The sequence below is a fragment of the Orycteropus afer genome, unplaced genomic scaffold (genome assembly GCF_000298275.1).
Source record: "Orycteropus afer afer isolate SDZICR_OR568_19922 unplaced genomic scaffold, OryAfe1.0 scaffold00415, whole genome shotgun sequence".
Lineage (NCBI taxonomy): Eukaryota > Metazoa > Chordata > Mammalia > Tubulidentata > Orycteropodidae > Orycteropus > Orycteropus afer.
This window is the reverse complement of record NW_006922002.1, coordinates 677,158-692,536: the sequence shown is the minus strand read 5'-3', so window position 1 is coordinate 692,536 and position 15,379 is coordinate 677,158. Positions and strand designations below refer to the sequence as shown.

Below are 15,379 nucleotides of genomic sequence, written 5' to 3'. Positions count from 1 at the left end.
TAAAAAAAAAAAAATTACAAAAAAAAAAGAAGTAGGTAGCCCCATCCTTCTTCCCAGTCTGTCTTAGTCTATAAGTTTCGCTGAAACCTGTCCACTATGGATGACCCTGCTGGTATCTGAAATATCAGTGACACAGCTTCCAGCCTCACAGCAACATGCCATCACAGTACAACAAACTGACGGGCATGCAGTAGTTCCTCTAACTATAGTCTCCTCGAAATGCAGCTTTATCTTTATCTGTTGCGGCCTACAACCCAGCACAGCGCCTGACTCAGAAGTCGAGCTCATTCAATGTTTGCTGAATGAACTAGACAAGCAAGAAGGAAAGAATCCAATTACTAATCTAGTCATCCCTACATATTTTCAAATATGATTAACCTCAGCTCTGAGTATTTATCAGTATGAATAAACACTGATACACTGGCATTGGATTTTTTCTCCAATTGAAAACATCCTTCTCATCCCATAGCCTATTTAAAAACAGCATTACAAGGATCAGAAAAATGAAACTTTCTGCCCATTACGAACATACCTTCTTAAGAAAAGTACCTGATGTAAGCACTTATCAATATCAGCCCAGGACGGTGAAGAGAGCCTCACATATCCTGTAGATCCTGTCTCCCTGGGCCAGCAGGAATGCCCAAGTTGTAAATGACTCCCATCATCTTTTAATAGATAGAAAGGACTTTAGTTGATTGGGGAAAGTCCCAAATAGGAATTAAAAATATAAAAGGTCCAAGTTCTGACACTACCTTGGCCAGGTAACTTCTATTTATCTGACAACTTTATCTAAAAATGAGAGTGGTGCATGTGTCCTCCAAGGTCTCATCAGTCTCTAAATTGAAATGAAGAACTAATCAGGGATTGCCGACCTTCTCACCTAAAATATGTAGCACACACAGCCACATGGCACTGAGCCTACTTACACAGAAATGTACCTTGACAAAGTATTTTTTAGATTGCAATTATATCATGCTGAATTTAAGATTATAGTTCAAATTTACTTTCCCAAGATTGAAAGGAAAGCAAATAATGCTATAAAAATACCCTCTCCTCCCAGTGCTCACTCCTAAAGGCTACTGAAGTTGCTATTAAGGGAGGTCACTCTCAACAAAGCCATCAGCACCTTGCAGTTTTCATGGATGTCACCAGCTCAGCCAAAATTTCATTAGGTGAGGACAGCTGCTGCTCTTGCTGCTGCTGCAAAGACCCAATGAATCATATTATGATGCTTTAATAAAAATCAACTGATACTCCAACCAAGACCTGGTTTTATTCCATTTGAGTAATCTCCAGATGTTGTTTCATAGCTTGTGAATAAAAAACAATGAGCATGAATATTTTCTCAAGCATGCAAAAAATATCTAGCTTTCCTGATGTCATGGGAATCTACCAAAGCATTGATAATTATAGTTCCCTTCAAATATCTCACAGTGATACCCTATTTATTTTTTTCATTTTTACCAATAAGAGATAGGCAGCAGGGACAGCATCTACTAAAACAATACAGACTGTTTATTATTCATTGATCAAATCACACAGCATGAAACATTCCCACATACGTATATAGGAACTGAGCGGCCAGTGGGAATAAAGTGGAGGGATCTGTCCATCACAGCCCACTGTGCTGATTGCCCCACCCTGGAAGGCAAGCTCTGGAAGTGTTTCTCAAACAGAAGAACTTTCATAATTTCTCCCTTATACTTTCAGTTGACCTCAGAAGCAAGTCAAGTACTGCTTTAAAGAAAAATCATGTGATTATTATGTCAATCTGGAATCTAGAGGGTGTGTGGGTTTGTGGATATGGGAGAAAGGAAGCATAGAGAAAACAAGCTAATAAACTCTAAAGTAAATTCTCATAATGTTGTTTCATGTCTGGAAAGTAGTTGAGTGTTAAGATAAACTCTTAGCCCAGATTTTGCCATCATCCCCTCATTCCCAGTCCTATTCAAGGCACCCAACCTCACATCTTCCTTGCTCCCTCTAAACCACTGACCCCTCACCATTACAGACATGGTGTTTCACATTAACTCCAACTGTACTACTGCAGCATTTACTACTAGGTACTATGACTTCTCCTAAGGTGAATGTATTATTATTTATGTTATCAGAAGACCAGAGTTAGGGCTGGTGTTACTCCATATCTTGTGTAAATAAGGAAATATGAAATCAATGGTCACTGGTCATGGGACCAGGTGACTCAGGTTAACTTACCAAAGGACATTTGGGGAATTGGTCAAGAGGATTGGACCAGAGTAGCATGAAGGCAGTGGGCAAGGACTTACCCCTCATCAGGGGGCAAAAGGCCTGAGAACAGTCCAGTGGAGAGACCAAAATGAGATTCTTCTCATTCTAATCCATCTGATTAACTGCTGCTAGATTAGACTTCCATTCTTGCTCAGAAGCCTTCCAATCCACTCACTACCTAACAAACACAATGCAAAATTCCTTGCCTGATGTTCACAGCCTTCCACAATCTGGCAACAGCATACTTATGCTTGCTCTCCTCCTGCCCCACCCCTTCCATTACTTTCCACCACCCAAGCAAATGATTCATTTTCACCTTCAACAGATCCATTTTCTCCCTCTGCTGATGTTTTGCTCATGCCAGTTTCCTAGATCTGAAATACACTTCATTCACCAAATCTAGTCATTGAGCCCCCATTGTCCTAAAAAGAAAAAAAATTCACTGCCATTGAGTTGATTCGACTTATAGTGACCTCTCCTTGGGTTTCCAAGGCAGTATATCTATGGAAGTAGATTGCCCAATCTTCTTCCAAGGAGTGGCTGGTGGCTTTGAACCGCCCAGCCTCCTCATTAGCAGTCAAATGCCTTAGGCACTACACCACCAGAGCTCCCAAAATGAAAAAAGTCTATAGCACCCAGTATTCCCAAGCAGTCTCCCATCCAAGTACTAACCAGGCCCAACCCTGCTTAGTTTTGCCAATACCATAATTCAAAGGTGACAATTCTTTGGTCTTCTTTATTCTTTGTCATTACACATGCATATGGGGATACTGAAAATACCATGGCTTGAGTCAGGTGCACCTTAGTCCTCTGGGGGAAAAAAAAAAAACTCCCTGCCATTGAGTTAATTAGACTCATAGCAACTCCTCCTTGGGTTTCCAAGGCAGTATCTCTATGGAAGTAGATTGCCCAATCTTCCTTCCAAGGAGTACCTGGTGGGTTTGAACTGCCAGCCTTCTGGTTAACAGTCAAATGCCTTAGGTACTATGCCACCTGCAAAAGGGGCAAGGAGGTGGCATCTTCTGACCACCTCTAACTATACAAGAGGAGGACAGAACCACCATCAGCAGCCCAATGCCTGCTCCTATGAGGCCTGACATGCTGCCAACCTCCAGCCCTCTTACTAACCTTGACATTAATGGTTCTTCCCACAGCACCCACCACCTCTTTGCTGGGTTTGATAATTCGCTGCAGTGGCCACACAGAACTCACAGACTGTGGGGTTTATTAGGGAAGCAACAGGCTACCATTCAAGTTCAAGAATGCACTCAGCCTCTCAGCCTGCCGTCTCTCAGCCAACAGTTTCTCTCAGTAGCACATCTCTCTCTCAGCAGCACTTGTCTTTCATGTTTCTCTCTCAGCAGTGTGTCTCTCTCATGCCTCTCAGCAGCATGTTTCTCTCAGCAGTACGTCTTTCTCAGCTGACAGTCAGAGAGACTCCTTCTGCCTCTCAGAAGGCTCCTTTTGAGTCTGACAGAGTGGCCAAAACCAACCAATCCCAACATCAGAGTCCAACACACCTGAGAGAGAGCAAACTTCCCAGAAGATTGTTTCCTGTTGCTCCAACAGAAATACACCAGCTGGATAACTTTAGTAACTAGCTTACTCTCTGCAAAAGGAGAGTTACAAAGACTATGGCTAGAAAAGCCATACCATATAATTTACTATACCACACCACCAGAGTTCTAAGTGAGGACTAAATGGTTGCTTTTTAATATTTTAAAGAGGTTTCTTAAAGCAGACTTGCTTGATACAATAGATCATTTGATTTCTTGACTGCTGCTTCCATGGGCATTGATTGTGCATCCAAGTAAAATGAAATCCTTTACAACTTCAAACTTTTCTCCATTTATCATGGTGTTGCTTATTGGTCCAGTTGTGAGGATTTCTGTTTTATTTTGAGATGTAACCCATACTGAAGATTACAGTCTTTGATCTTCATCAGTAAGTGCTTCAAGTCATCTTCACTTTCACCAAGAAAGGTTGTATCACCTACGTATTGCAGGTTGTTAGAGTCTTCCTTCAACCCTGATGCTTCCTTCTTTCTCATGTAGTCCAGCTTCTCAGATTATCTCCTCAGCAAACAGACTGAATAAGACTAGTTAAAGGATACAATGCTGATGCACACCTTTCCTGATTTTAAGCCACACGGTATTCTCTTGTTCTGTTTCAACAACTGCCTCTTGGTCTATGTATAGGCACAGCATAAGCACAATTAAGTGTTCTGGAATTCCCATTCTTTGCAATGTTATCCATAATTTGTTATGACCTACACAGCTGAATGCCTCTGCATCGTCAATAAAACACAGGTAAACATCCTTCTGGTATTTTCTGCTTTTAGACAAGATCTATCTGACACTAACAATGATATCCCTCATATAAAGTTCTCTTCTGAATCCAGTTTGAATTTCTGAAAGTTCTCTGTTGACTTACTGCTGCAACTATTTATGAATTATCATAAGCAAAATTTCACTTGCATGTGATATTAATAATATTGCTCAGTAATATCTGCATTCTGTTGGATCACCCCTCTTTGGAATGGGCACAAATACGGATCTCTTCCAGTCCATTGGCCAGGTAGCTGTCTTCCACATTTCTTGGAATAGATTTCATTTCATTTGTTGAAACATCTTAACTGGTATTCTATCAATTCCCAGATACTTGTTTCTCGTGAATGCCTTGAGCACAGTTCGGAATTTGCATGAAAGCTTAACATTAGAGGCACCTGGTGTACGTAAACAGAGCAGTGCTGAAAGCAGAGACTTACCTCCATTTTAGACTATTGATTCTATGTTGAATTTTTATGTTGCCTTTTCTAACAGCAGTTGCTCTAACCTTGATGCTGACCATATATGCCATAAAGGAGACATTCTTTTTCTCTGATTTCTGGCAGGTTCGGGATACCATAGTCTATTCCCAGAGGGTCTTTCCACTATGGTCAAACAGATGCAGAATGTAACAGCTTATACCTGAAGGGTCCTGATGCATTGCATTGCTGATACATCTTTACAATGGACTCCAGAAACAGACATGATTGAGAAAACGACTTTTATAGGAAGTTGCCAAAAAAAATTGTATTTTCATTGTTCTGTGACCATCATGTAATAAACTTAAGTAAACATATGCTTGCAATTATGTACCCTTAACCAATCATGTAATCCCACATATATGTTATACACCAATCCCTGCTTTATAGCCCACCTTTGACACTCCCTTTATTGTATTTCAGCCAATTATGATTTTGTACCTTTTAGTTCCTGCTCCAATTGTACAAAAATGTTTCTCTTTTTCATTGTCTGGTTGAGAGGCCATTTTCACTCTGAATTTAGACAACTTCCTGGTCTGGACTATCTCCCTCCCTCATTAAACCTATTTTACTTAAGCATACTCTGTGACAACCTCTTCCTTCAATACCATTGGATCTTGATCATATGCTACCTTCTGAAATGGTTAAACACTGACCAATTCTTTTTGGTGCAGTGACTCTGTGTATTCCATCTCCTTTTGATGCTTCCTGTGTCACTCAATGGGAGCTCTGGTGGTGTAGTGCCTAAGGCATCTGAATATTAACCAGAAGGCTGGCGGTTCAAACCCATCAGCCACTCCCTGGCAGGAAGGCTGGGCAATCTACTTCCGTAATGATACCACTGCAGAAACCCAAGGAGGGGTCACTGAGTCAGATCCAATGCAGCGTGTTGCATTGCATGTCATTCAATATTTTTCCCATACTTCAATATTGTAACTCAAAGCTTAATTTTTTTTTTTCTTCACTTCTTTCAGTTTGAGAAATGCCAAGCATGTTCTTCCCTTTTGGTTTTCTAGCTCCAGGTCTTTGCACATTTCCCTGTAATACTGTGTCTTCACGAGCTGTTCTTTGAAATTTTCTATTCAGCTCTTTTACTTCTTCATTTCTTCCATCTGCTTTAGCTACTCTACATACAAGAGCAAGTTTCAGAGTTTCTTCTGATTTTCATTTTGGTCTTCTCTTTCTTTCCTGTCTTTTTGATGACCTTTTGCTTTCTTCATGTATGATGTCCTTGATGCCATCCCATAACTCATCTGGTCTTTGATCATTAGTGTTCAATGTGTCAAATCTGTTCCTGAGATGATCTCCAAATTCAGGTGGAATATACTCAAGGTCATACTTTGGTTCTTATGGAATATTTTTAATTTTCTTCAACTTTAGCTTCAACTTGCATATGAGCAATTGATGGTCCGTTCCACAGATGGCCCCTGGCCTTTTCTCTCTGATGATATTGAGCTTCTCCATCATCTCTTTTCACAGACGTACTGGATTTGATTCCTATGTATTTCATCCAGTGACGCAGAGTTGCCATTTATGTTATTGGAAAAAAGTCAGCACAAGATAGTCAGTAATTACTGTTGAATAATCCAAACGGAAAAACTACTTTTTGCCATCCAATGGTCATGAACTGCATACTATCTACCAATGGTTTAAGTTACGTTTTCCTACTGTTGAAAAGAAAAAATGAGTCACAGATCTCTTACTTTCATTTTAAGGTTTTTCTTATCCATGAAAACTGAATATTAATCATAAAAGCCTGACTCAAACTGCAAAACCCTGCCAGAAAGTGCTCTACAGCAATGTAAATTTGTTTCATCCTACTAGAAAAGAAGAGTCAACAAACCAGTGCCACCCAATTTAAAGAAAAAGTCTCTCACAATTTAAATCTTAAAAAGTCTCATGGCTGCAGGTGAGTGAAGGGCCAAATTATTAGCAGCCAGGCCAGAAGAAACTTGGTATCAGTTGATCTCAGTAAAGAGGGGGAAGGCAGAATTCAATCACAGCAAGATTACCCAATGATTGCTTTTCTAGTCTCCCTCCTTTCTCTTTATAAATCTCATTGTAACTAGCTTACTTGGAGCCATTTGCTTTTTTCTAGAATTAGAAGGGTCTCCTAATAATGCATACAGAGTAAATGCTCAGAATAAATACTGTTTCAATTTAAGTTCTGATTAACTTTTAACACTACTATACTAGAGAGCTCTGGTGGCATAGTGCCTAAGCCATTTGACTGCTAACCAGAAGGCTGGTGGTTCAAACCCACCAGCCACTCCTCAGAAGGCATTTGGGCAATCTACTTCCGTAGAAATACTGCCTCAGAAACCCAAGCAGGGGTCACTATGAGTCAGGACCAACTCAATGGCAGTGAGTTTGGTTTTATAGTATGGATCAAAAAGTTTTATGGATTTTTTTTTTCCATTTTACTCCTGTAGATGAGAAAGTATCTGGGCTAAGGGAATGAAATAATGATGGGAAAGAGGAAAAAGAAAATTATTTCTCACTACTGACCACTCTGACAGGGATCACAATAGAAGTCCCAGACAGACTGGAAGAAAAATGTGGAACAAAACACACACACTCACAATCATAAAAAAGCCTAACAGACTGGTGGAACCCACGAGATTATGGCCCTTAGACACTCCTCAAGTAGAACTGAACTCACCCCCATGTCTCAACTATTAGCCAAAAAACAAACAGGTCTCTAAGGTGAACAATAATACCAGGGAGGTACACGCTCATTAGGACAATCAACTACAAGAGACCAAAAGGGAAGTATCTGCTTAGGGATAAAGCTAAGAAGGCAGGAAAGGATAGGAAGGAAGGAAACACAGGGAGGAAGTGGAAGAGTGGTGTTACATTGTGGAGATTACAATGAATGTCACAAAACAAAATGTGTATGAATTTTCAACAGAAAACCAATTTTTCTCTGTAAACTTTCACCCATATCACAAATTTAAAAAAAAAAAGCAAATTCTTTCTAAAAATTTTGAGACACTACTCTTCCCTGCTACAGCTAATAACTGAGCTACTTTTCATGAGCTACTTTTCCTCAACAGGTTCCTAGACTTTCAATTCTCACAGGGCAATAATCCAGTTGGCACACAACTTGAACATTGGCACTTCCAGATTCGCAAAACTAACACATTTAAAGACACTACTGAGACTGTTTTTTGAGTAAGAGCAACGCAAATCCCAATTATTTGATATGCTGCAGCTGTTTCAAAAAGGCTTATAGGCTATGCAGCTGTCTTCTAGTAAAGCAAGCTGCATACAAGAACCTACTTTCTGACCCCATTTAGAACTTTTGCAGCTTCTTAACCTTATCTTTAGCCAAGAAAGGAAGCTGGCACATGGAAAATTAAGACACCAACAGTTTTTTTTTTTTTTTAATGATCCATCTCGGAAAAATTCTTATCACATGAACACACCAACCACAATTGTTCTAAAATCAGAAACAAGCTTAACCTGTAAATGGGACTCATAGATTCAGTTTTACACTACTTACTATTAAAAAAAAAAAGTGACTAATTATGAAAAATAGGGAGTGGTTTCACATACCCAAAGGACTGGGAAAATGAGTATTATGTACTATGAGCCAAGCCTTTATAGTTATTTTCATAGTTACTTTTAAACCATAACATTAAAATCTCATAGAGTACAATATTCTGTATATGAAATACTATTATTAATTGTCCAAAGTCTCAACTAAGGATAATAGAAAAATCAAATTCATGTCTCCCTACTAAATATCTTCAATAGACTTAGTATTTTCATTTTAAGAAAATAGAATTCAAATATCACAACGTTGTGATTTGATGCCTAAATGCCTCTTGTTTGAAAGCATAAATTGCATTGCATTTATGACTATGTGAAGAAAGTTATATTAGCAACAAAAGTATTTTTTTCAGGTACATACAACCATTTCAAAGATCTCCAAGGAATTCAAGAAGATACTTAAGATAAAAAGAACTCAGGACTCTGTCCTGGGTGTTGGAATACTCATGGTCTAAAAGTTTCACCCTATTGATCTAAAGGATGCAATATAGTTTCTGCTTGTGCCTAACATTCTTAAGTCACCTTTTAAACAAAAACTGGGAAGATGTATCAATAAGTATTAGAACTAGGACCAGAGAATAGTAAGGAGCAAAATGTAACAACGGATTACTGACATAGCCAAAGGAAGGAAACATCACATGACAGCTTAGAAAAACTGGAAAATCTAAAAGCAGAACTCCAGTCCTGTGATTTTATTTTTATACTTAGTGATACTTTAAAAAAACATATACTCTCATGCTTCAATCTAAGTTTTAACCAAATATTGAGGTTGTTTTTTCCCTTTAGTTTAGGTGTTAGTATTGGGTGTTATCCTTGCAATTACATTTTATTTTCCTGACTGTTACAAAACAATCATCTCTAATGGTGGTGCAATACTTTGGAAAAGGATAGTTGTAATGGTTACACAACATGGTGAAGGTAATCAATGCCAATGAATTATATGACAAAATTATTGAATTGGCAAATGTTTTGCTATGTATATATTTACCACAATAAAAAAAAAGAAGAAACAAACTTATCATCCACATACTTCATCATTTTAGAATCTACTTAGTCCATTACATATGAAATATTTTTAAAAAATTTGTTCCTGGGTATTAGAATCTTTACCTAGTTGACAAGCTAAGCTGACAAGCTGAGCTAGGCAAAATTCAGGAACGCTTTCAAACTAACCAAGAAGTATTTACACATGAATTTTCCATAAATTTCCTCTACCCTGTTTGCAAACTGGTCTGACCCCTCTAAGCAAGTTGTAACATGGTCAGTAATCAGCACCTTACACATGGGATTGGCAGGCTGCATTCAGATATTAGGAACAACTGAACCAATTAATGTGCAGGGTTTACAAGTGCCTTAATTTTATTTGAAGGTGCCCTGGTGGCACAGTGGTTAAACATTCAACTGCTAACAGAAAGATGGGTGGTTTGAACCCACCAGCCACTCTGTGGGAAAAATATGTAGCAAGTCTGCTCCCATAAAGATTACACCCTTAGAAACATGGGGCAGTTCTACTATCCTATAGGGTCATTACTGACTTGACGACAATGGGTTCACTTTATTTCATGCACTGATCAACTTAAAGGCAGTTGGGTTTGGTTTATCTAGTATTAGGAACCATGGTGGCATTGTGTTTAAGTGCTTGGCTGATAACTGAAAGGAGGACAATTGGAACCCACCAGCTGCTCCATGGGAAACAGATGTGGCAGTCTGCTTCTGTAAAGGTTACAACCTTGGAAACCCTATGGGGCAGTTCTACTATCCTATAGGGTCACTATAGACTTGACAACAATAGGTTCACTTTATTTCACCCACTGATCTACATACATTGTTCTCACAAAGCTGACTTTTCAGCTTTAGTTCAAGCTGAGATATGGAAGGCTTTTTTTTTTATTTTGCTGACAACCACTTCCACAGAGTTGACTAGTCAGCTGCAAAGCTGACTCACATCAGAACCCACTCCTGAAAATGTACTAGTTTCATATTGCAAATATAATTCACACATCATGTGAAAAATGCCACCAGCACACCATTATGTTATATAACTATTGCTGTAGACATAAAGAATCATATTCCTCATGAAAACTACACACAGTTCAACACCTCCAATTCTTGATTTTTCAACCGTATTGTAAAAACTATCAATGAAAATGGTTAGGATTTTCATAGTCTGATATTTCTATGCCCACACCCTCTGCAATTAAATTCTGTATAATCCATGTGAAATCCACTGCCATGTGAAAAAAGTTACATTAGCAACAAAAGTATTTTCTTCATTCAAGTTGTAGCTTCATTATACTACCCCTTTGTAGTCCAGTGCCTCAGGAAAAATAAATACTATGTGCTTTTTAAAATATCATTGATTCATAAGACTTTAAAACCAAAGTAGCTCCACTTGACAGAGTATTATAATTTAGAAATTCAGATTTAAAATAGATGCCTAGAATTAGGTAATATGTGACAAGATACAATTTGACCCAGTTCTATTTCTAAGAATTTGACTCTAAGGAAATACTGGGACCAAGACAAAGATTTATTTATTTTGCTACCATTCATAGGAGACAATAGCTGGAAAGCAATCCAAATGGTTAATACCATGGAATTAATGAAAAAAGTGGGGTACATTTATGGGATGAATCACAATTAGCTATTGAGAGTATTTTTTGTAAAATATTTGGTATTGCGAAGAGTCCTAAAATGACTCATTATATCCTTATTTTTAAAAGCAGAGCAAAACAAGCAATAAAAAGTAATACAAAAGCAGGCTCTGCATTCGTTTTTATTTTATAATGTGTATATGCCATATGACTATCTCAAATATTTAGGATAATCCTATGTCCTGATTTGCCAGGTCCAGTCCAATACAAGTATAAACAGTGCCTCCTTTCACTTTCAAAAAGGAGCTCTGGTAGCACAGTGCCTAAGGCATTTGGCTGCTAATCTGAGGGTTGGTGGTTCAAACACACCAGCCACTCCACAGAAGGAAGATGAGGTAATCTACTTCCATAAAGATTTACTGCCTTGGAAACCCAATGGGTGTCGCTATGAGGCAGAACCGACTCAGTGGCGGTGGGTTTGGTTTTGGTCTTCACTTTCAGAAGTGTCTCCTTTTGGTCAAAAAATTATATGGCCACCATACCTACTCACTCCCTCCACCACCACCCCCAGCCAACAGTTTCTGGGTCCTAGGTAAGGCAACTAACAATTTTGCCTAAATCTCTATAATCAATGGCGTCCACTGCCAAGCAAGGCCTAAGCCTTTCCTCTTTCTCCTCCTGCTTATCCTCTGGTGTTCCGAAAGGTGAGAGGTAGAGGAAAAGGGCTTAACCCAAGCAAAATTCATGCTGCTCCTCAGGCCTCTGCTTCCCTTTGCTCCAGCTGTGACTTTTATTCTTAGCCAATCCACTGCCATTTGACTCACTCTCAGAGGATGCTGCTTCAGCAACACCACTTGAGGTATGTGCCCTCCCTACTGTGCCTCAAGTTCTGTCACTACTTGCCTTTACAGTCACCTGCATTGTTCTACCCTACTGGCTTCTGCCCTGCTTGGACCACCCACAAGATAAAGCTGACCTGTCACTGACCCCCAGGGTTTCCTTCTCTCTCTCTAAATGATAATTTCCCCTTTTCAAGTCCCTCCATGAGGAGTAGGAAAGGGGAATCACACAACAGCATTAGGTGGTCCCAACACAGATCTAGAAATACAGTCAGTCTATTTAGTTCATCCTCCTCCTTCCCAATGCCCTAAAGCATCAGGAGGACAGAACCAAATGAGACGGAGATGAGTGGTCTCATCAAATCCTCAAACACTGCACTCCTTCACTTCAGGCTCTGTTTGCAAGATTCCTTCCTCAAGTGTTTTTTTTTTTTTTTTTTTTTGTATTTGTCAAAGGCAGATAAGAAAAAAATGAAAAGCTTCCAGACTAGAGGCGATATTCTTTGTGTTTTTTGGAGTCTCCATCTGACTGGTAACCCTGGTTTTTTTTTTTTTTTTTTTTATGGTATTTTAAACTCCAGGCACCTACTATCACTCCCAGAAATTTGAAACCAGGCAAAATAAGGGTGTCGCTAGATACAGGGGTAGAGGCATGACGAAAGACAATTTGTGACCTATATCCACAAACTAGCATACTGAGCTCTAAGTTAGACAGGACCACTTGCTCTCTCCATACACAGGTAGCCATGGAAAAGACTGTCCAACACATGCCAAAATGTTAAAGGGATAATCTATGGGCAATTTGCAGGTGATTTTTACCTTTTACTATATTTTTAATGAAGGAGCTCTGGTGGCGTAGTGCCTAAGGCATTTGACTGCTAACCAGAAGGTTGGCGGTTCAAACCCACCAGTCACTCCTTGGAAGGAAGACTGGGCAATCTACTTCCATAGAGATTTACCACCTTGGAAACCCCAATGGCGGTCACTATGAGTCAGAATCAACTTGATGGCAGTGAGTTTAGTTTTGTGTTATTTTTCTTTTTCTATACATTTAATTATGATTCAAATTTTCTAAAATGAGCATGTTTTACTTTGCCAATGAAGGGGGTTGAAAACTGAGAAATAAACAAATCTGTGGATGTCCATAAAGATCAAATGATTAGGAATTGGTAACTGAGGGGAAAACTTAAAGAGAAAAGATTAAGATGGAGCTTTACTATACTACAACCCAACATAATTAATGTCATTACTAAAAGAAAAAAAAATCATGACTGATTTGTAATACTATTTCATTTATACTAAGGTAAGACTACCACTGGCCCTCAAGTAGACTCTGAACTATGGCAGCCGCCAGGTGTGTCAGAGTAAAATTGTGCACTGTCGGGGTTTTAAAAGCTGTGACCATTTGGAAGTAGATTGCCAGGGCTTTCTTGTGTGGCACCTCTGGTTGGGTTTGAATCATCAAACTTATGCCTAGCTGTGGAGTGCGTAATCATTTGTGTCACCCAGGGACAAGACTACAGAAGTATAAGAGTCTAAAGAAAAGTATAATGAAATGTTCAGGTAATTTTTTCAAACAATATTCTTCATTTAAATCTCACAATAAAAAGTACTCTCTTTGAGAGGTAAGAGATTACATGGGTAGACTCATGAAAAGCTTAACTATTAAAGACAGAAACAACTGGGAGGCATGGAAAATTATGTAGGCTCTTTGTTTTGAAAAAAGGATAGTTAATCGCCCTGGAAAAGAAAATAAAGACTTAAAACTCCGTTAAAAAAATATCTAATAATTTTCCAAAAAAAAGCCACACCCACTGTGATTTTCCTGTTATGGCAATGTGATTACTATTCTCAAGGCTCTCAAGCTGAAGGAAATAATGAGTCACTTTGTATTCTTCCTCTTTTTACCTTCCTGGCTAAACCAATCAAACTTCTGATAGTTTCTCCAAAATGTACTGCTGAAATAACCCATCCAGTAGAAACTGCATTATTCTCCAACTTGTCTTACCACCCCTGGCTCCTTTTCCCCCTCTGCTACCAAATTAATTAAAAAGAGATTCCAACAATATTCTCCTGCTCAAAAATCTTCAGTAGCTCCTAGCCCCTTAGCCTGGGATACATGACCTCCTTGGGCTGCTGCTTCACATAGCCTCAGAATACAGTACACATACGTTAATGGTGATCCCTGGAGTTGGATGACACAGCTGCCCTACTCACTTCTAGGAGCTCTGGTAGCATAGTGCCTAAGGTACTTGACTGCTAACCAGAAGGGTAGCGGTTCAAACCCACCAGCCACTCCTCGGAAGAAAGGTTGGGCAATCCTACTTCCATAGTGATACTGCCTCAGAAACCCAAGGAGGGGTCGCTATGAGTCGGGGCCGACTTGAGGGCACATAACAACAACAACAACAACTGCCTCAGAAACCCAAGGAGGGGTCGCGATGAGTCAGGTCCGACTCGACGGCACATAACAACAACAACAACATAACTCCTGTAACCTGGGCGGTGCAAATGGTTAAACTCTCAACAACTAGCCAAAGGTTGGCAGTTCAAACCCACACTCAGAGGCACTTGGAAGATAAGCCTGGTGATCTCCTTCCAAAAGGTCACAGCCTTCAAAACCCTATGAAGCAATTCTATTCTACACCCATAGGGTTGCCATGAATTGGAAATGACTCAATGGCACACAACAACAACAAGTCTCATCTTACATGCTCCTCTACAACAAATGTGGCCCCTGGGACAGCATTAGCATCACCTGGGAACCTAGTGACTAAAAAACCAAACTCATTGCCATTGAATTGATTCTGACTTATAGCAACCCCACTTTGGGTTTCCGAGGTGGTAAATCTTTGCGGAAGTAGATTGCCCAGTCTTCTGTCGAGTGGCTAGAGGGTTTGAACCACCAGTCTTCTGGTTAGCAGTCAAATGCCTTAGGCACTATGCCACCAGAGCTCCATGGGAACCTGTTAGAAATGCAAATAGTAGGACTCTACTTCAGATGGAATGAATAGGAAACTTTGGGGGTGGGGCCCAGCAGTTGATTCTGATGCACACTAAAGTTGAGAACCTATGCCCCATGAAAACCCCCAAAATTTACCAAAATGACTGTGGTAGTTAAGGTTGTGTGTCAACTTCGCTGAGCCTGGTTGAGTGGCTGGGCAGCTGGTGGTAGTTATTCCCCATGATGAGAATGGCAATCAACTCCATAGTGAGATCTACCACAAGTGGCTAAGTAGCTGCCTTTGGGATGTGGTCTGCTTCCCGTATATAAGAAGCAGCTTTGGGAATGGTCTCTAGCTTATGGCACACTTGAACCCTGCATGTAGTCGAGTCAT

At 39.6% G+C, this 15,379-nt stretch overlaps 1 protein-coding gene across 1 annotated transcript in view; it reads right to left on the bottom strand.

Annotated features, from left to right (window-relative positions):
• Positions 1-15,379, bottom strand: part of ARHGAP10 (Rho GTPase activating protein 10) — a 483,946-nt gene that overhangs the window by 394,317 nt on the left and 74,250 nt on the right. Inside the window, exon 4 of the mRNA XM_007953807.1 lies at positions 5,427-5,435. Coding sequence (XP_007951998.1) covers positions 5,427-5,435 — 9 coding nt within the window. The remainder of the gene's footprint in view (positions 1-5,426; positions 5,436-15,379) is intronic.